Source organism: Xyrauchen texanus, chromosome 32 (genome assembly GCF_025860055.1).
Source record: "Xyrauchen texanus isolate HMW12.3.18 chromosome 32, RBS_HiC_50CHRs, whole genome shotgun sequence".
Classification (NCBI taxonomy): Eukaryota; Metazoa; Chordata; class Actinopteri; order Cypriniformes; family Catostomidae; genus Xyrauchen; species Xyrauchen texanus.
The window spans coordinates 8,530,068-8,550,925 of NC_068307.1; the positions used below are offsets into that span (position 1 = coordinate 8,530,068).

General features: G+C 39.1%; 2 protein-coding genes across 7 annotated transcripts; both read right to left on the reverse strand.

The window, feature by feature from the left end:
- Window positions 1-1,764: 1,764 nt before the first annotated feature.
- On the reverse strand, window positions 1,765-10,578 carry LOC127626038 (cysteine desulfurase, mitochondrial). 2 transcript variants are annotated; one of them, XM_052101551.1, is made up of 13 exons: window positions 10,308-10,578; window positions 10,019-10,095; window positions 9,742-9,858; window positions 9,480-9,563; window positions 8,408-8,560; window positions 8,105-8,198; window positions 7,883-8,017; window positions 7,646-7,803; window positions 7,412-7,517; window positions 4,650-4,731; window positions 3,814-3,897; window positions 3,500-3,589; window positions 1,765-3,392 (listed from the first exon to the last, which is right to left on the reverse strand). In XM_052101551.1, exons 1-13 carry the CDS (start codon window positions 10,408-10,410, stop codon window positions 3,329-3,331), a joined length of 1,347 nt encoding a protein of 448 aa, XP_051957511.1. In that variant the 5' UTR covers window positions 10,411-10,578; the 3' UTR covers window positions 1,765-3,328. The 2 variants fall into 2 exon arrangements, with proteins under 2 accessions (XP_051957511.1, XP_051957512.1); XM_052101552.1 differs by lacking the exon at window positions 10,308-10,578 and having other exon boundaries at window positions 9,964-10,098.
- Window positions 10,579-13,180: 2,602 nt separating this feature from the next.
- rbm39a (RNA binding motif protein 39a) lies at window positions 13,181-20,827 on the reverse strand. 5 transcript variants are annotated; one of them, XM_052101589.1, is made up of 17 exons: window positions 20,572-20,827; window positions 19,962-20,024; window positions 19,737-19,797; window positions 18,595-18,644; window positions 18,252-18,422; window positions 17,815-17,880; window positions 17,655-17,708; window positions 16,627-16,744; window positions 16,276-16,428; window positions 16,032-16,169; window positions 15,857-15,922; window positions 15,490-15,694; window positions 15,284-15,364; window positions 15,055-15,175; window positions 14,855-14,960; window positions 14,675-14,753; window positions 13,181-13,853 (listed from the first exon to the last, which is right to left on the reverse strand). In XM_052101589.1, the coding sequence occupies exons 3-17, from the start codon at window positions 19,740-19,742 to the stop codon at window positions 13,753-13,755; spliced, it is 1,515 nt and encodes a 504-aa protein (XP_051957549.1). In that variant the 5' UTR covers window positions 19,743-19,797; window positions 19,962-20,024; window positions 20,572-20,827; the 3' UTR covers window positions 13,181-13,752. The 5 variants fall into 5 exon arrangements, with proteins under 5 accessions (XP_051957549.1, XP_051957548.1, XP_051957551.1 ...); XM_052101588.1 differs by lacking the exon at window positions 19,737-19,797; XM_052101591.1 differs by adding an exon at window positions 18,820-19,110 and having other exon boundaries at window positions 17,655-18,422.
- Window positions 20,828-20,858: the final 31 nt, after the last annotated feature.

Genomic DNA, 20,858 nt, shown 5'->3' on the forward strand with positions numbered 1-20,858 from the left:
CGAATTCAGGCATTGGTGCAGGTGGAAGGCGGGGCGAAAGTTCAGCCAGCCAGTTGAGTCACCGTAGCCATGCTGTGTCATCTCGCAGCCACGGCCACTTTGGACACAGCCACACCCATTCCCGGGGTTCCTCCCAATATAGCCGCACATCCTTTTCATACAGCCACGCCCCTTTTTCCAAGTACGGCTACACCTCTTGTGCACTAAGTGAACTGAGTCATGCTTCCTTTTATGGACCCCCAGGCTTGCCTCCTCCCTACAGCCTCCTCCCTACAGCCTGGCCAGATTGACTCCTAAAGGGGCAATCAGCAGCACCCCCCCAGGGGCCCCACCAGTAAGGGAGCTAGGGGCCATACCTCCTGAACTCACTGCCAGTCGCCAGTCCTTTCAGCATGCAATGGGCAACCCTTGTGAGTTATTTGTGGATATGTGATCATCTGGTGAGATCAGAACAGTACACTGAAACTCATTCTGTAACCTATCACAGCCCCTCTGTTGCCTTGATGTGTATTTAAAGATGCAGCCAGTGCCATAAAGAATACATGGTAAACTTTCATCAACTAATCATGTGTTGATCAGAGGGCAAATTCCTATATAAATCAAGAAGTTTGACAACATAAAGGGAAACCAATGTTTTTCACTAAACAATCCTTTTGGACTGAACTCTGCGTGGAGTTTACTATGATAAAATTACTATTTTATAAGAGAAGTCAGGCCACTTTGAGACAGGTAAGTGTCAGTTTATGGCTCTCCCCATTCATTTGTATGGTATCCACAAACAGTGACTTACTGTCATAACACTCTGAACATGGTTGATTGGCTTGGAAGACTCATGTGATCGAGTCTCTCACAACCTTTTCTCTCTCTCCTATGGTTAAGCTGTGAAGGATAGTATCTTGTTATATAAAAGAATCTCCAACAATACTATTGCTGTTCAAAAAGTAAAGACGTACAGTGGGTACGGAAAGTATTCAGACCCCCTTACATTTTTTTCTCTTTGTTATATTGCAGCCATTTGCTAAAATCATTTGTTCATTTTTTTTTTCCTCGTTATTGTACACACAGCACCCCATATTGACAGAAAAACACAGAATTGTTGACATTTTTGCACATTTATTAAAAAAGAAAAACTGAAATATCACATGGTCCTAAGTATTCAGACCCTTTGTTCAGTATTTAGTAGAAACACCCTTTTGATCTAATACAGCCATGAGTCTTTTTGGGAAAGATGCAACAAATTTTTCACATTTGGATTTGGGTATCCTCTGCCATTCCTCCTTGCAGATCCTCTCCAGTTCTGTCAGGTTGGATGGTAAACGTTGGTGGACAGCCATTTTCAGGTCTCTCCAGAGATGCTCAATTGGGTTTAAGTCAGGGCTCTGGCTGGGCCATTCTAGAACAGTCACGGAGTTGTTGTGAAGCCACTCCTTCGTTATTTTAGCGGTGTGCTCTATTAATTTTCTCCCTTTGGAAGATTTGGGGGAAATTGTTGTATAATTGCATATATTAAAATATATAATTGTATCAAAGATATGTACAAAGTTTCTGCTCAAGCCTTTTTTTAGTTATGTAGAATATAAATTGCACTTTGCAATTTTGAGTTTGTGGTTTTTTTGTTGAAGGTAGTTTTTGTATTTTTTATAATTCTGCTGATTGTCTTGTATTTGTCAGTAAAACTTAACAAAATAAAAAAAAAAGTTCATTTGTAGGCTAGTACCAACATAACTTTCTGAAAAATCCAATAAAAACAAAAACATATTGGGTTTGGATGTTTATTGAGATTACATAAAAATATAGCCTAATAAAACAAGTTTTACAACAACAGTTACCACAGAAGCTGTAAACTGCAATTGTGCAAGACAAGCAAGGCATACTAGACAAAATAAGAATTAATTTCTTATGCAAGATCCATCTTAATAGGCAGTTGAATTTAACCCTTTAAGCTCTGAGGGTGTTTTTGCATACCAAAAGTTTGGTATCATTTTAAAGAAAACTTTTCAAATATATAGATTATGATCAATTCTGAAACTCACCCTAAGAAACTGCTGAAAAAAAAAAGAAAAAACACAAAAAAGCTTTTACGTGAATGATTTTACATAATATCTCAGGGTGTAAACAAGGTACCACCAAAAAATGCTTTTATTTTGTTCCCAATCATGTCACCCGTAACAAAGTAAAATTTTGTGTAGATTCGACAAAGCAATCAAAAGTTATAGCATTACAAATATACTTTATTCATGTCCAAAAACCTCTCTAAACAAATAAAACGATCATTGTCATACTAATTACACATGCAAATACAACGACTAATGGTATGCTGTCTCTCCAAAAAGCATGTAGGCATGAGTAACAAGATCTCATTGAGGTCCATATTGTGTCATTGAGTCTGCCACATACTTGGTACAATCTGGTGGCCATATGTAATTGGAGCGAATGATAATCTCTGCCCATATTTGGATGACGTACACCTCTGGTTGAAGTGATCTGAATCCTGAAACGATTGGTTTTACGTTCCATGATGCTGGGCAACATACTACATAATTTCTGACGAAGTCACCTGATCCAGGAAAGCTAATGTGTTTTTAGCCAGTGCACAATGTGTTTAGTGTGGATTATCTAATGATCAATGCATCCTGTTATGGCATGTGTGGGCTTGTTTTAAAGATAATCACCTCCTCTACATAATAATATGTGATGTTTTATGTTCTGTTTATTTTCCGTGAAGTTAGAAGCAAAAACATTGCATACAAGCAACACATGTTACATATGTCAAAGACACATTCTTCTGCAAACTATTTAAGGTTTCTCTCCTGATGTTATGTACATGATTTATAAACTATCCATAAACTGCACCTCTTTGAACGAAGCATAACTAATCATTGAAATTAAAAATGCTGGTCACAGTTGGAGACAATATGGTACAATGTGTACCATAAAATGTTTCATGGTATATTGTGATGCGCGACACACACACGCACACACACACACACACACACACACACACACACACACACACACACACACACACAGTGCATGTTTGTGTTAAGACGTGTCTACGGTAACCCATTTTGAGAGTTTTAGTTCCACAGACTAAACAGAGTAACTATATGTAACTGGAATAAAAATCAATCCATAATGCTCTCAGAAAATTTAAAAAGAGTTTTACAAACTTACAAAATACATATCCTCAGCAATCCCTGCATATCGAAAAATACAATTGTGCGTGTTTTTTTGAGGGAACAAGAAGTTCAAAGGAATTCCAGTATAGCTTAAAAAATTAAGTTGTACAAAACGAGCATTCACACCCGCAGCAGGGCTTGAAGACAGTTCAATGCTGGGTCCAGTTGATGCTCTTAAGATCAATGCCCTCCTGGACCATCTCCCATAAAGGACTAAAAGAATAACAAAAGACAATGACAAAAATGTTCAATGTCATAGCATTTCACATTTTTCCACCATGAGCAGATGATTTATTCAAAACAAATGTGAAATGACTCACCTCATCTCTCTTAGCCGTTTGACCTGCTGAATGCACTTCTCCACTGTGTAGTCTACTTCCTCCTCTGTAGTAAATCTTCCGATTCCAAACCTGAGAAAAACATCAGCCATTGCATCATCTGAATGGTTTAACTTGCCATTGGATCGATTCATTTTGTGTGGTCATGGTTTAAACAATACATTTCTGCATTGAGACTTTTGATAAAATCTGAACACACGGTCTCTATTACACAACACAGAATTGCAGAGAAGTAACGTGATGAGCATGGCCTGGGAAAAGAGATGCATCTAGACTGACATTTTATAACAACAAACCTAATAGAAGAGTGTGCCAAGTCCTCATCTGTTCCCATTGCCCTGAGTACATATGAGGGCTCCAAGGAGGCAGAAGTGCATGCACTGCAATAAGAATAAACACAGTTTAAATGTTAGTGCATCTAGCAAGACTTCATATAAGGTTCTCTTTACTGTGCATTCACACCAGAAGCGGCGAGAGCGTCAAAATTCGCTCTGGCTGCCCTGCCTTCGACGCTCAAGGACGCTCGTGGACGCTCTGACGTAGTTGGCAACGTTTGTTCAGAATGCTTTGTTTTGTGAACTATATTTAAAGGGGCCGCAATTTAAACATCCAGACACTGGGTCGACCATTTACTTTTTGCCGACCTATCACAAGTAGCGTATATCCTCATGAACTCTTTAAAATGTGAAAATAAGAAATCGATTGATGGCAGAAGGTAATTAAAATTATAGTTGTTTGTTATCAAAATAAAATACATTTGTAATAATAACTGTGGTCTTGGTCATATATTACAGGGAAACCCCTCACGGCAATAATTCGTTTCTCCTCCATTTTATCTTCGGAACGAATGTTTGGTGGGAACCAAAGTTTACACGGTTATGTTCTCTAGACTTCGCTAGAGCGGAGCACTTCTATATTCCAATAGGTTGCCGCCGAACCGCGTCACAGCTCATTACCATAATGTTGACTGCACTTGAACTTCCATCTGACGCCCACGCCGCCCAAGACTCGCCGCGCCGCTTCTCGCCGCCGAGAGACACTGGCTGTCATTGAAAATGAATGACTTCCGGTCGATTTGACGCTCTCGCCGCCTCTGGTGTGAACGTACGGTTACTTTCAATTTCTAACTGACCTTCCAGATGAAAGCGCAACATCTTTTAAGGCCATCAACAGACTCTCCCCTTCAACGTAGGCAAATGATAAATTAATGCATCCTAAAAAAATACAAAACGTATCAGACAACAATTGGAAGTCAACTTAAGCTTCAGGGCTTCTGCACCATGCAAGTACATGCCCAGTGTAAAGACTGTAACCTGGGGACACATTTTGTGTAAAATAGCCCTAACAAAAGTGTAGCTCCAATACAGCAAGAAAAGTGAAAGTAATTTATATGACTCCAGTGGTTTAATCCATGTCTTCTGAAGTGATCCAATAAATTTTGGGTGAGAACAAACCAAAATATAAATCTCATTTTTAACAGTACATCTTGCCATTGCAGTCTCTAGGCACAATCATGATTTAAAGCTTGATTACACTTTCTAGTTCAGTGCACTATATGGCCCGAGCTTAAAATCATAATTGCCAAGGAGACTGCTGATGTCAAGATTTATTGTGAAAACAAAGTAATATTTTGGTCTGTTATCACCAAAAACCAATTGGATCACTTCAGAAGACATGGATTAAACCACTGGAGTCGTATGGATTACTTTTAAGATACCTTAATGTGCTTTATGGAGCTTCAAAGTTTTTGATGCCATTCACTTGCACTGTATGGACCTATAGAGCGGAGATATTCTTTTAACATTTTTTATTTTTGGGTAAAATATCCCTTCAAGAGTTCTCATCTAGAAAGTTCATAAGGGTAAAGTACCAGGACTGTATGTGGGGAAAAGGGGATAATTAGAACCGGTTCTCAGTTTCCAACCCTAATCTGAAGCGGCATATATACAGTGGGTACGGAAAGTATTCAGACCCCCTTAAATTTTTCACTCTATGTTATATTGCAGCCATTTGCTAAAATCATTTAAGTTCATTTTCTTTCCTCATTATTGTACACACAGCACCCCATATTGACAGAAAAACACAGAATTGTTGACATTTTTGCACATTTATTAAAAAATAAAAACTGAAATATCACATGGTCCTAAGTATTCAGACCCTTTGCTGTGACACTCAAATATTTAACTCAGGTGCTGTCCATTTCTTCTGATCATCCTTGAGATGGTTCTACACCTTCAACTGAGTCCAGCTGTGTTTGATTATACTGATTGGACTTGATTAGGAAAGCCACACATCTGTCTATATAAGACCTTACAGCTCACAGTGCATGTCAGAGTAAATGAGAATCATGAGGTCAAAGGAACTGCCTGAAGAGCTCAGAGACAGACTTGTGGCAAGGCACAGATCTGCCCAAGGTTACAAAAACATTTCTGCTGCCCTTAAGGTTCATAAGAGCACAGTGGCCTCCATAATCCTTAAATGGAAGACGTTTGGGATGACCAGAACCCTTCCTAGAGCTGGCCGTCCGGCCAAACTGAGCTATCGGGGGAGAAGAGCCCAAAGATCACTGTGGCTGAGCTCCAGAGATGCAGTCGGGAGATGGGAGAAAGTTGTAGTAAGTCAACCATCAATGCAGCCATCCACCAGTCGGGGCTTTATGGCAGTGGCCCGACGGAAGCCTCTCCTCAGTGTAAGACACATGAAAGCCCGCATGGAGTTTGCTAAAAAAAACACCTGAAGGACTCCAAGATGGTGATAAATAACATTCTCTGGTCTGATGAGACCAAGATAGAATAGGCCTTAATTCTAAGCGGTATGTGTGGAGAAAACCAGGCACTGCTCATCACCTGTCCAATACAGTCTCAACAGTGAAGCATGGTGGTGGCAGCATCATGCTGTGGGGGTGTTTTTCAGCTGCAGGGACAGGACGACTGGTTGCAATCGAGGGAAAGATGAATGCGGCCAAGTACAGGGATATTCTGGACGAAAACCTTATCCAGAGTGCTCTGGACCTCAGACTGGGCCGAAGGTTCACCTTCCAAGACAATGACCCTAAGCACACCGCTAAAATAACGAAGGAGTGGCTTAACAACAACTCCATGACTGTTCTTGAATGGCCCAGCCAGAGCCCTGACTTAAACCCAATTGAGCATCTCTGGAGAGACCTGAAAATGTCTGTCCACCAACGTTTACCATCCAACCTGACAGAACTGGAGAGGATCTGCAAGGAGGAATGGCAGAGGATACCCAAATCCAGATGTGAAAAACTTGTTGCATCTTTCCCAAAAAGACTCATGGCTGTATTAGATCAAAAGGGTGCTTCTACTAAATACTGAACAAAGGGTCTGAATACTTAGGACCATGTGATATTTCAGTTTTTCTTTTTTAATAAATGTGCAAAAATGTCAACAATTCTGTGTTTTTCTGTCAATATGGGGTGCTGTGTGTACAATAATGAGGAAAAAAATGAACTTAAATGATTTTAGCAAATGGCTGCAATATAACAAAGAGTGAAAAATTTAAGGGGGTCTGAATACTTTCCGTACACACTGTACCACGAAAAGGTGCATTTACAGACTGTTTAATGCTGCACAATTAAATATTATGAAATTCATGTTTTAAACATGAAATTTATAATGTAATATATTCAGGCATTTTATAAATTCTAAATTGAACAACAAAGTTTAAGGCTGCTCTGATTCTGCATTTCATTTACAAAGAAATCAAAAGCAGCTTCAGAACAAACTTTGATTTTAGGGGATGAGATGGATCAGAGCAGGCATTTATTTATTTTTTTTAGATTTTGAGCAGGCACAGAGTCCACTCAACCTTAACTTTAAATCAGTGTAAAGATGCCTTTAGACTAGATTTGATCACTGTAAAGCTGCATCTCACCTGGGTACCTCTGCTCTGGGTCTCCATTCAACACAACATCAGCCATCTCAGACATGATCTTCTGAATGAGGCGATTCGCAAGCATCGCCACATGCTTGTGATCGTACTGAAAATAGGGGGAGGGACAGAAACTTGATTTTGAAATTTTTCTGCATACAAATTTGCAATGATAGCAAGACTAGCCATGAAAATACATTTTTACTCAAATAAGCAGTTCACTTTTTACAGCTCTACCTCCATCTCTTGCTGGGCGATCTCACAGGCAGCTCCGAGCCCCACTACTAGAGGTGTGGGCACAGTACCTGAACGCAGGCCCCTTTCCTGACCACCTCCATTCTGCAAAGGCTCAATACGGACTCTGGGCCTTCTCCTGACGTACAAAGCCCCAACTCCTGATAAAACGGCAACAACTTTATGATATCTTCACATCACAAAACCATTGTCTAACAAAATTTTGCTACAATGCAGTACCTTTGGGCCCATAGATCTTATGGGCACTTATGGACATCAGATCCACTTTCCAGTCACTGACATCAATGTGAATCTTTCCAACAGCCTGGGCAGCATCAGTGTGGAAGAACACATTCTTGGATCTACACAGATGACCTGAGAAAATTGAGAATAGCATAGGCATGAATGCAATCAAGGAAGACAATTATAGGTTTAGAGAATGATGTTGATAATGAACATTACCTATCTCTTTGATTGGTTGTTTGACACCAATCTCATTGTTGACAGTCATGACTGACACCAAGCTTGTATCAGGACGGATTGTTTCCTCTAATTGCTGAGAAAGCGAATTATAAAACAAAATTCTCAATACAATAACATCATTATGTAATATCTTAAGACAAAACAACCAACTAAGCTCAAACATAATAAAGAATTCAGCAATAAAACTGCTCTGTAAGGGTAGATTCTGACAGGATAAAAATGCATTACAGATTTTTAAACCCCCCACCGATCTCTCTCACTCTCTTTTTTAAGACAGCTTACCTTTAGGTCAATGAGCCCATTACTTTTCACAGGTAAATAGGTTACATCAAAACCCTCTGCCTCCAGAACACGGCATGAGTCCAGCACACACTTGTGTTCGGTCTGTGTGGTGATGATGTGCTTTTTCTTAGCCTTATAAAACCGGGCAACACCCTAAACGTGAATAACAACCAAAAGATTTTAAAGGAATAGTTCACCCAAATTAAAAATTCTCTCATCATTAACTCACCCTCATTCCATAGCAATTATGTATGACTTCCTTTCTTCTCCTGGAAACAAAGATTTTTAGAGGAATATCTCAGCTCTGTAGGTCCATACTATGCAAGTGAATGGTGGCAAGAAGATCCAAAAAATACATAAAAGCAACATAAAATTAATCCATATTACTCCAGTGGTTAAATCCACGGCATCTGAAGCAATCCAATCATGTTTGTGTGAGAACAGATCAAAATAGAACTCCTTTTTTCACTGTGCGTCTTGTCATTACAGTCTCTAGGCACAATCGTGATATCAAGCTCGATTACACATCCTAGCACTTGACGCATGTGCAGAGTGCTAGATGGCACTAGGAAATGTAATCAAACTTCAAATCATGGTTGCCAAGGAGACTGCTGATGTCAAGATTTATAGTTTGCTCTGATCTCATCCAGATCTGATCGGATGGCTTCTGAAGACAAGGATTTAACAATTGGAATCATATGGATTACTTTAAAGTTGCATTTATGTGCTTTTTGGAGCTTCGACGTTCTGGCCACCATTCACTTGCATTGTATGGACATAAAGAGCTGAGATATTCTCCTAAAAATCTTTGTGTTCAGCAAAGAACAGAAAGTCACACATCTGGAATGGCATGAGGGTGAGTAAATGATTAGAGCATTTCCATTTATGGGTGAACTATCCCTTTAAGTTCTTCTCAATGAGTGGTTACAGAATCTCAAAGAACCCAAAAATATTGTGATGTGCACTTTATTTATTTGTATATTTTAGGATTTGTCATGACGTTTGTGTCTAAAATCCCAGCCTCCCACTTTCTCATAATCCTAATCTTGCTTCAGTGTAATGAGATCCTTACTTTGATAGACATATTGTTGGACTCGGTCGCACCACTGGTAAACACAATCTCTCTCTGATCAGCACCAATAAGATCTGCTACTTGCTGAAGAGGACAGAGTAAACAGAACATTTTTGGCTTTAACAAAATAGTATGCTTTGACATTCATAAATAAAGCGATCTCTGCCTTATTTCAGTCTCATGCAGGAATCAGAAACCAAGTAAACAAGTTATTGCTTTTATAATAAAAAGTACAGGTTTGATAGAGAATACAGTCTTATACCTTTCTTGCTTTTTCCATGGCACTCTCACTCTCCCATCCATAAGCATGTGTCCTGGAATGTGGGTTACCATAGTAATTCACTTGATAGGGTAGCATGGCATCCAAAACCCTAGGGTCCTGTTGAGTCAGATGTAAACAACATTGTTTAATGAAAACAATGCAATTCAAACATTTTAGAAATGTTGTCATGGACACATGCACTAGATTCAGGAGTGTAATTACTTCAATTTAAGTAAATGGCAGGAGTATAATTAGGAGGAAAACAGCAGATGGGTACCATGGGTGTGGTGGCCTGAAAGTCCATATACAGAGGTCTGAGCTCATCCTTTTCCAGTTCCCTACTTTTGATCAGCTCTGTGGAGGAAGTAATATCTGTATGTTTATTTACACTCACTGCAATTTGAAAGCTATAAAGTAATGGTGGCTTAGAATAGTGATATACAAAAAAAAGAAGCCAATGTGCTAACACGTTAGCGAAGTGTCCCATTGTACACATGGCAAATTCAACTGATCCATAACGGAGGCGTTTAATACTCTTTAAATAATTAGATTGAATTGTCCTGTACCTTTCTGCACAGCGTTCACGGCTGTTTGAGCGTAGCTCAGTCGAGGGCTGGAGAGCCCACACATGGAGCCTAGAAGTTTCCTTGCTAATGTCCTGTTCATCATGCTTGTGAAATTACAGTGTTCGCCTCAACAGAATATCAACAATTGCTTCTTATAAAACCTTCGTTTAAACTTTAATCCTCAACAAATGACTGAATTATTCGGGCGCCTTCAAAGGAGACAGCATGCTTACTAAAGCCAGAGAACGCAAATGTCATAACACGTTTTAGCAATGCTTACACAAGGATAGTGGGTGGGACGTTTCTGATATTTAAATTCTCATTGGTTATCTGTTTTCCTTGTGGGCGGGTTTTTCAAGACGTTGACGAAATTGATTGGCTAAAGGAATAAAAGTGTCTGGTTCTTTGGTTCCAGATGTAAGAAGTTAATAATTGTTTTCTAAAGGCGAATTGATTTATAACGATGAATTATAAACCGTTAAAGAGAGACCTACCGTGAGCAACGAGGATGTTAATTGATGGTTTATGCTTCTATCGAAGCCACCAGCCCGCGTTTTATTCAACTTCATTTTTTAAATCGTGTTTACTCGTGGAATTCCTTGTGAAGAACTACATTACCCATGATTCTGAAGCAGAAAATCAACCAATCAGCTGCGGCAAAAGAGCCCACTCTAGCAGTGACGACGCACGGGGAATGACGCACTCGATTCTGCCTGCACTCAAAATATATGTTTGCATACATGTCTGGATATTTAAAAAATAATTTCAATATAATAATTATATACTTCATAATGAACAACTTTAAATCAATAGTTTGTTTCACATAATTTTTAATTAAATTGCATGATTTGCAATGTTTCATGGGATTGTAGTTCACTCTACTTTTGTCATTTTGTCCGATTTTTCATAATACTTGTTTGCTTCAAAATCAAGGTTTTAATCATGTCATCTACATCGGAGCTGGTTGTTTGGTTAATCATTTAGAACATCCATGTGGAGAAAATAAATGGGAAAACGTTTTAGGAATCAAAGCGGCTGAGAAAGTGGGCTCCAGAATATGCGCCAATGCAATGCTGTTCTGTAATGGATGCAATATTAAATAATAATTAAATAAATGAAACATAGAACTATTTAATAAAGAAGTTTTCGTAGCTCCTGTCGCAACACATTCCAAAATCTCAGTAAGCTGCCAATACAACGAGGCTTTAAAGAAAAGCAGAATAGATTTTGTAATTTCCCTTTACTTGTACATAACTTTTAAACAGCTGATAAAGCTGAAGTGGGTCAGTGAAATATATAAAGTCTTGGACAAGTTTAAAAAAAATATTCAGATCAACTATATCGCTTACATTATTCCATCTCTAAATGTTTCTTGATAAGGAATTATTTAATTGTTGCTTTTAATGCACTTATTTAGTTGTTGATGCTGTACGGTACAGCTGATTCAATCTGTTAAAATGCATACATGTTTGTCTCATTAAAGGAATATTCTGGGTTTAAATCAAGTTCAGCTCAATCGACAGCATGGCATAATTTCTATTTGGACTCTTCCCTATTCAGAATTCTTCTGTTAAAACTAGTGTATTATTTGAACTGTAAAGTTTTTTAAATCGTCGTTTTTTTGCGGGATTACATGGTTTAATGTTACATCGTCATGGCAACAAAGTTACAAGATTGGACGTAACTTTACACAGAAAAGGTTAGAACTTGAGTTTGTCATAGTTAATCATATCAACACACATTTTTGTTTACGTCTTCTGGCTATACTTTTGAAACATAATTACAGTACCTGATTGGTGTCATTTATGAAATATGTTTTGGTGTTCCTTTTGCCCCTTTCACACCTCTCAGAGTGGCCTTATCTGGTTGCATAGCTTGTGTGGCTCATGTGGCCAATCTGACAGACAGCAGAGCAGTGCTTGGTGTCCAAGGGGATGTTGGAAGATTGTCAGCTCTCACTAGCGAGATGCAACAGGTTCTCATTGAACACCCTGCTTCTGAACAAAAGGCATTGGTTAAACATGACAGGCTACTGTGCCTATCAATTATTTAAGGCCTTTGGGGACATTAAATTCAGACAGAGCAGTGATCTATGAGGCACGTCTAAAGTTATTGATTGGCAATGAACGTGCAAAAATGCTGTCACCAAACTACCACCATACCTCACAGCAGAGCCAGAAATCACAAATTGTGACGTCAAGACAAAGTCTTGATTCTAGCAACAGATAGTCTCTGGAAACTGATGCAGATGTATACTATTGTGCAGGTCTTAGGGGATCCCCAGTCTAAACTCCAATGGAACAAGCCAGTTTCTGAACTATATCTTACAGTGGGACCGATGCTTAGGCTACTGCAGGAGAGAAAGAGGACTCTCTCTGCTTTGGCTCTGATCCACCACACTCTGGGTAGTGATGGCTGTAGTTCTATTGAACCTAAATGCTCAGTCAGAATGCTCAGCCTGCCCCAAGATTTGGCAAGATTGTACAGAGATAATATATCAATCATAGTCATCCACTTTAATAGTTCAGCTACTTGATGCTAATCTGAAAACTTCGCAATCACAGAAAAATCAAGGAATTTACCATACTTTATTACAGAACAAATGTTTTTTTGTGCACCATTTGACCCAATATGTCCTCATTGTGAAAATTACTCTGCTTAATCTTTAAGGAAACTTCAGTGTCCTCAAGCTAGTGAAGTCCCTGTGTTTATTTAGCCAAAACAGGAGACATAAGTGACATTACTTTCTCATTTCAACCAACAAGGATTGAAGACGTAAGCAACAATTTACCAGAAATGACCTTTTGCGGTGTCTGTTTTTTTTTCTTTTAGCATAAGAACCGGTTCAAATCAAACAAGAACAGTTTTTTCCCCAGTATTTTGGCTTTATTTGAAATTAACTTTCATCAAGGACTTTACAAAATAAAATCTTGATTAGAAAAACAAGATGCTGCTAAACCTTATGGTCTCTAGATTAACAAATATGTCAGATATGTCAGATTAAGTTCCCACAGCTCATAGAGCCAAAAAATCCAATATGTTGGGTTGATCAAAATTGCAGGGTTTTTAATAAATTTAAGGCTTATTTATATTTTGTATGTGGCTAACTGCACACTTCTTAAAGTGGGGAAACATGCCAATCAGATATATGACAAAGACAATAAACATGGAAGGAAAAAAAAAAAATGCACAAACAATAAAGGATCAAGAGGCAAAATTCAATAAGTAGGCTGTACATAGGAAAGTTTTTTTTTAAACCACAGAACATCTCTCAATGCCTGAACAGATCTGTAAGGACACTATGCAGATCTCATTTTTTTTACCTTACCGTCTTTGTAACCAACTTAAAAAGGAAACAAAACAACTGTGCCACATCTTGCAGAACTGGTGTTGTTGTCCAAAAGTTAAAAAGAGAAAGGCTGAAAAAGTGTTCAGGGGTAAGGGATCACCGGCGGCTGGGCATAAGAAGCTGTGTGGCTTGCACGGACTCTGGAAAAAGGTTGTGATATGTGGGAAGAGGGACATAAGCCGCTGTGATCATTTTACCTGTAAAAATATAAAATCAATGAGACACCAGACCATAATAAAGGGTTCCCACTTTTTTGACCAATGAATTTCCATTACATTTCTGTTCATTTGAGATAAGGATTAGGATTAATGGATATGGGGAAGAAAAAAACAAATTTGACTAATTTTGCTGACGATTACACTACTGAATCCTCCATATCCAAATGTGAAAACAATTTGACTCCATTAGGAATGATTTGATAATGAGCGGCTGTGGCTCAGGTGGTAGAGCGGTCAGCTTCCAATTGAAGGGTTGGCGGTTCGATTCCCGGCCCACACGACTCCACATGCCGAAGGGTCCTTGGGCAAGACACTGAACCCCAAGTTGCTCCCAATGGCAGGTTAGCGCGTGTGAATGCGTGATTGGGACAAATTGTAAAGCGCTTTGGTAACCTCTAAGGTTAAAAAAAAAAAGCGCTATAAGTGCAGACCATTTAATGAATCATTCAGATCAATTTGTAAAGTGATTTGACCGATTCACTAAAGATCCAACTCAAAATTATTTGCTCACAAATCAGACATCCGTACAAACAGGTTTTACTCTACACAAGACCAATAACTAGCCAATGAAATATTTTAGAGCAGAACGTAACTAGAAAAATGTGTTCACAAAAAAATGCCTATGACCGTTGCAGGTTTTCCCAAGACATGGGAACCCTGATAATACATATTTGTAAAAGTAGAATCCCAATAAAATGAACAAGCAGATTTACTAAATGAAAAATAAACACTATACACAATTTAGCACAGACACGCCTTGTGTGAAACTCTTCCAAAAAGTGCATCTTCTCTGTTCTTACCTCCAAACCAGCGTCCATGTAATGCACTGACTGCAGCCATGGCAGCAGGAATGGTGGGACACTTCACATAGACATTTCCCTGACAGGGTGAAAACAAAGGTTTAAGATAAAATAAGAGAGTGCATAAACTCCACATTTATTGTGGTGATGAATGACAATATGTTCAAGGCAGACTCATACTTCCGCAGATTTCTTGTCCACATATATGTGTATGACTCCACCATGTTTGTTACACTCTTCAATGACATCATCCTGAATTTCAACTTCCCAGCCCATATCATTTTCTCTGCCAGGATAAACACAAGTGATTAAAATTCAACAAGGCATAAAAAACTCAAATACAGTTCCCTTTAAATGTTCATGCCAATTCTGTTACTTACGAGTTTGGATTGAACATATTGGAAAGCTGGAAGCAGTGTGTTGCAATTGGTTGAGACGGTAGATTCAAAGCTTGGTTTGTGGGCACATTAATGTTAAAACTCAGTCCAGGATTCATAGCAGCTTAAAAAAAAAAGGTTACATTTCAAACCCCATGGACTGTTAAATCAATTCAAGGAATATTTATTAAATCAAGAAAACATTTATTGAACCCAAAGTTAAGAAAATCACCAGTAGCTGCAGCCATGGCAACCATGGAGCCACTCATCTGAAGAGCCTGCTGTGCAGCGGGTGGCATCTGTAGACCAGTACCTTAAAAAAAATTGTATTCCCTTAAAATGATACCAGCAGCGACAATATTCAAACCTATGGCTTTTAGTGCTTACTTTATAATAGTAAGAAAACTATACATGCAGATGTGGCAAATAAATCCTTACCTTCAGCTAGTCTGGCCATGAGTTGAAGCCTTCCAGTGGTTCCCAGATCAATGCCAGTCCTTTCCAACTCATCATTGTCCAGGAAGGAGCTGGCTGTGGAGGCATCTGTTCGCTCAGTCACATGTCCCACTTTCATTGGTCTTCCAGCCAACTCAAAGCCATTAAGCTGTTCCAGAGCCTTCTTAGCACATTCAGCATCAGCAAACTGTAGAAAAAGAGGAAAGCTAATAAGCTCGAGCAGATGCGTAACTAACCTTCTCCTTTTATGTCAGAAAACACTATACCTCGTAATTTCAGTGCCAAAGCTTTAAAATCAGGATGATACTGTTGCCGAAAAGGACTGATTTAGGTTGTCAACACAACTTACTGTGATAAAGCCATATCCTTTGGATCTTCCCGTTTCAGTATCCATCATCAGTTGAATACTATCAATCTAAAAAAGGAAAAACCACAAACATATATAAAAGGGACCCATTGCCGCCCTATAATCAGCTACATCTAGTAGTGATATATATTTTTTTATAATAAATGGCTCCATTTACCCGTCCAAATGGTTCAAAGATCCCTCTGAGCATATCCTCTGTGATGTTGAAATGCAATGAGCCAACATACAGTCTCATAGGTCCAGAACTGCCCTTCTGCAAGTTGTTGGCCATTGCAGCTGCTCTATTCTTTTCAGCCTGGTGATCAAAATATACACATACATGGCAATCAGAAGTTGCTTCACAACTTTTATTTACTGATTATGAAAACATTTTCACTTTGTGTGCCCAAGTATAAAAATACCTGTGAAGCCTGGACAATGATTGGTACTCCAAGAAGTCTTTGTCCAGAAAGGCCGATTGCCAAGGGTACAGAGGTGGAATCCACAAACTCAATGTAAGCAATTCCTTTGGATCTTCTGGAGTTTCTGTCAGAGATGATTCGCACATCTCTTACCTTTCAAAGAGAACAGAAGGAATTAGCGGGCATCTGTGTTATTAGCAGTGCCACAAATCCTATGTAGGGTGGGCGACAGAAGTATTTTCCAAAACAAAATAACAGTGTCAATGGATTTGTCAACTATTAGAATAAATCAAGCAGCCCACAACTAAATCAAATAACATTATAGAATGACAAAGTTGTGCAAACACAGACTTTTCCCACTGCAGAGAAGAATTCCTCAAGGTCTCGTGGTCGGATTCTGGCTGCCAGCTGCATGCAGAAAACTGTGCGTGCATCCCTTTCCTCTGGGGTGAGATTATCAATTGGCTGTCTGTTGGAAAAAGACAACAAACAATGAATGAATACAATCAGCAAAGGTAAAGGGTCCTTTCACACTGGCAGTTTAGTTCGAAACAGAGCACGGTTCGCATGAAAAATTGGTAATGTGAAAGCTGTCATGCGGGTGTGCACCGTGGTACCAAACCAGAGACTACCTGTAGGAGGTGGTCTGAGTTCGGTTGCAATGGAAATGTAGCGTGATTCACACGAATGTGAAAGCAACTCAGACTCGGGAGAGCACTCGTTCAGGAAGTAAAGTAACCTGTGCATGCGTTTTAGCCGAAGACGACATCATTTGTTGACAATACACAAGGATCCACACATTCCTGAAAGTCCCAAAAAAGTAATGACACCACAATGACATACAAGTACAATCAACACTATAAATACTGTCTGTCTATCTATACACCATATATATATATAAATACTATAATAGGGTATAAATATAGGGTATAATAGGAGATGACAGTGGCGATAACGTCACCTTGGACACGAGCGCAAGCATGCAGTGTAAACAAAGATGCAAAATAATTCCTTGCAATCACTCATCTCATAAAAAAAAAAAAAACTGCTGTTTGCGAGCAGCAGCAAGGACATCTTCCCCTGGACATCTGATGATTTACACCTTGAAGCGCACATATACGCAGTTGTCGTTCACTCTGCTGTGCATAATGGCACCAAAATAACAAAAAGAATGTTGCATTGTGCTTACATGCATGTTTGTGATGTCGTAAGATGAACGTAAATGGACCGCGGTTCAACAGAATCAAGTGAGTGTGAAACCAGACCAATGCTGCGGGGGAACAATTGCACTCTGAATCAGACTGCAGCAAACATGCCCAGTGTGAAAGCCCCCTAGGTTGGGGGAAAATATGTAGTCTTCAAGGCTGAAACAAGCTTACCTTATAGGGCTTTTGTCTTTCTTGAAAGGACTGTGGCTTCTAGATCTTCTATGGCTGTGAAAGAGAATTTCTGTAAGTGTTTCTGCAAAGATTTTCCACTTCTGACTCATACACCGACCAAGCAACAACCCACACAACAAAATAATAGTATCATAGAAACCTTAGTTTGATGACAGGTGGTGGGCCAGTCTTCCCCCTGGGACCACCGTTAAATTTCAGCCCAGAACTGTGATTTAAAAACAAGGTTTTCAAGGTTTGTAATCTCAGTAGCTACTACTATCACTCTACTGCTAATGCTAAAGATATACCACAAGCTTCAATGGGGAACACAATGGTAATTGTGTACACATTACAACAAATGCCTTGTTTTGGGGGATCTTCCTCTTCTCTGATGATTCACAACGGACATATGAATTGAGACCGCAACTAAACCCCTCTCCATACTTGGTAATACTCAGACATTTTCACTCATCAAGAACACTGCAGGAACCTTATACTTCAGGTTAACATGCTCACTATAGTAAGAGTAACACGCAAATAACAATATTTTGGAAAAAGTGAAAACCTTAAACCTATCTGACAAGACCGCTAACGTACAAAGGAGCTTTGTAGCGTCCACCACGCTCCTTGCTCCTGGAACGGCGTCTCTCCTTGCTGCGGCTACGTTTCCGGTCTTTGCTGCGGCTCCTTCTGCGGTCGTGACTCTTCTTGTGGTCATGGCTTTTGCTTATTTTCCGCTCCCTGCTCTTGCTTCTGCTCTTCTTTTTCCTTCCAATTCAAAAGTTAATAGTTACTTCAGAACTGCGTTGACATTAAGGACGGTATATATTAGGAGAAAGTTGTATGCAAGAAAAACATCTGACATTACGAAATGTAATTTTAACAGATTAAATAAAAATTTAATTTAGGAAGTTAAATAGTGTGAAGACTAAACACTTACTTCTTGCTCCGTTCTTCATGGCCATTGGTACTTAAGGACTTGTTGTCATCCTAAGCAGGGTCGATAGAAGACAGCATGAGGAGGACGGCGAAACATTTCAAGTCGCAAGGATAAAGAAGGGATGGGAACAAAAGAGAATATGATATGATCATTAAATATGAGTTAATTACAGGGTTTGTGTGGGAGGAGGACAAATACAAGAGGGACCTTTAGAAAGAAACCAACCACATGGCAGCCATCGTCGTTCTTCCATACTAGTGCTTGTATTAATTGGGTAATACAGCCAATAGGTCAAGTGCTATGCTGGGTGTGTAAAATAGCATTTTTAGAGAGTTCATTCAATATGCAGCCCAACAGATTCAGTACCAAGGCTATCTGAGCCTAAGACCCAAAGTGGCAACGCAAGCAGCCAGCCACTAAACGAGCTCCAGTGTTGGATGCCATTCCAGTGATCTTCACCCCATTTGCCTTCGTGGATTGAAAGAGCTCGATGCCACCTCAGTCACACATCTCGCCCTGAAGCAAACAGGGATTCACACGGCTTAGTAATAGCGACTCCCACAGACCATCTAAAGTTGAGTTGTTCTTTAAATGTACCTAATGAGCATTGTTTACAAGATATGTTACGTTATGGTGAACGCTATGTCATCTATATGCTGAGCCCCATCATTTTCTACTAGTAAGGCTGCAGAAATGTCAATTTGTAAATATATTTGTCAGCAGCATGCATTAATTTCAACATAAATAATATTTTTCCCCAAAAGTCTTAAAGTTGAATAGCTTCTCAATTTAAGCGGTGTAAAGAGTATAAGAAAACTATGTAAATTTGCTTGGATATGTCAACTCCAGGATTTCTGCACTGAAAGTTATGACATTTTAAGCCAATATATTTTAGTGGTTGATTACAATATATTTCTATTAAAGTCATGCAATCCAGTGATGCCCATTTAGGAGGGAAACTTCTATTGACAAATATGGAGCTAAGAATACCATGCATACAGTATCATGAGTACAGTCTACACAGAGTTCATACCAGCTCTTATGTGCATCCACTGTATTTATTTTGGCGGTACCTAAATCATTCTGCCTATGTATTTCAACCAAGGGTACCACAGTACATTAATATATTGGGCAATTACTACCTTCATTTTTTTGACAGTTCACACTGGAATTCATGGGAGTAGAGGTGAGATATAGGCAAGTCTACAAAAAGAGATAGATGGGCAATTTATTCATTGAAACCACTATGACAGAAACATTAAAGTTATTGAACTGACAATAAAAAACTGAGAAAACACAGGTTAGCAGTTTCAAATGAAAGCTAAACAGATTCCTTAGCGAGTTTATTTATTGGCATAAACTCCCACCTTTCTGTATGGAGCCTCCAGCATCGCTTCAATGTCCAAATCATCGGCCATGTTGATGCTGATCTGCAGGCGAGGAAAAACAGAGAAAAAGACTGACTTGGTTTGAATATATAGGTATCCGTAATTACAACAAAATGTATCTGAATTACATGCCAAAACAGGAAAATACAACTCTGAACTCGGGATGGTATCTCTGACTGAACGGTTTCATGAAATCGCATGTTTAACTTTAGCTTCCTGACTTGTTCCCCGTGTTACACACCATCTTAAACCTTCTCGTTATGTATATATATTTATAATACATTTAGACGCTCTGAGCACTTATAACAACATTATAACTCCCTTTCACTAAACCTCGTCCAGATATTAAACATTTTAGTTGAGAATTATTCTGCTTGCTTTGTTAGCTTAGAAGCTAACTGGCTAAAGTCGCTTCGTCTTTGCAAACAAGCTACAGTTATCTACCCTAAAATCTCACAAATACAAAAATGAAAACACATTTAATAACGACAATAACCCCGTGATACATAAAACGCTAATATTTGTTATACTATTCTAAAAAAAATATATATAGCACGTCGTAAACAGCAATTAGCCCTTTCCGTCTTACCTCAGACACTGCGGCCTACAGAGATTTACAAGTCCTGACTCCCAACAACACGGCCAGTAAAAAACCCGGTTTACTCTCCGCTTCTGCTTCAGTTACTACCTCAATCGATTAATATGAACCAACCTACACAAAACACGTGAATGTTGTCCAAACGTACACGTTTTAACAAACTACTCACAGGACGTGTGTCGCGGTTACAAACGAAAAGCTAACTGACTGCAAACAGCTCCGGCACGTGCACGTCTCCTTCGTGTTGCATAAGAGGACATGCGCGGGACCTTCCACCA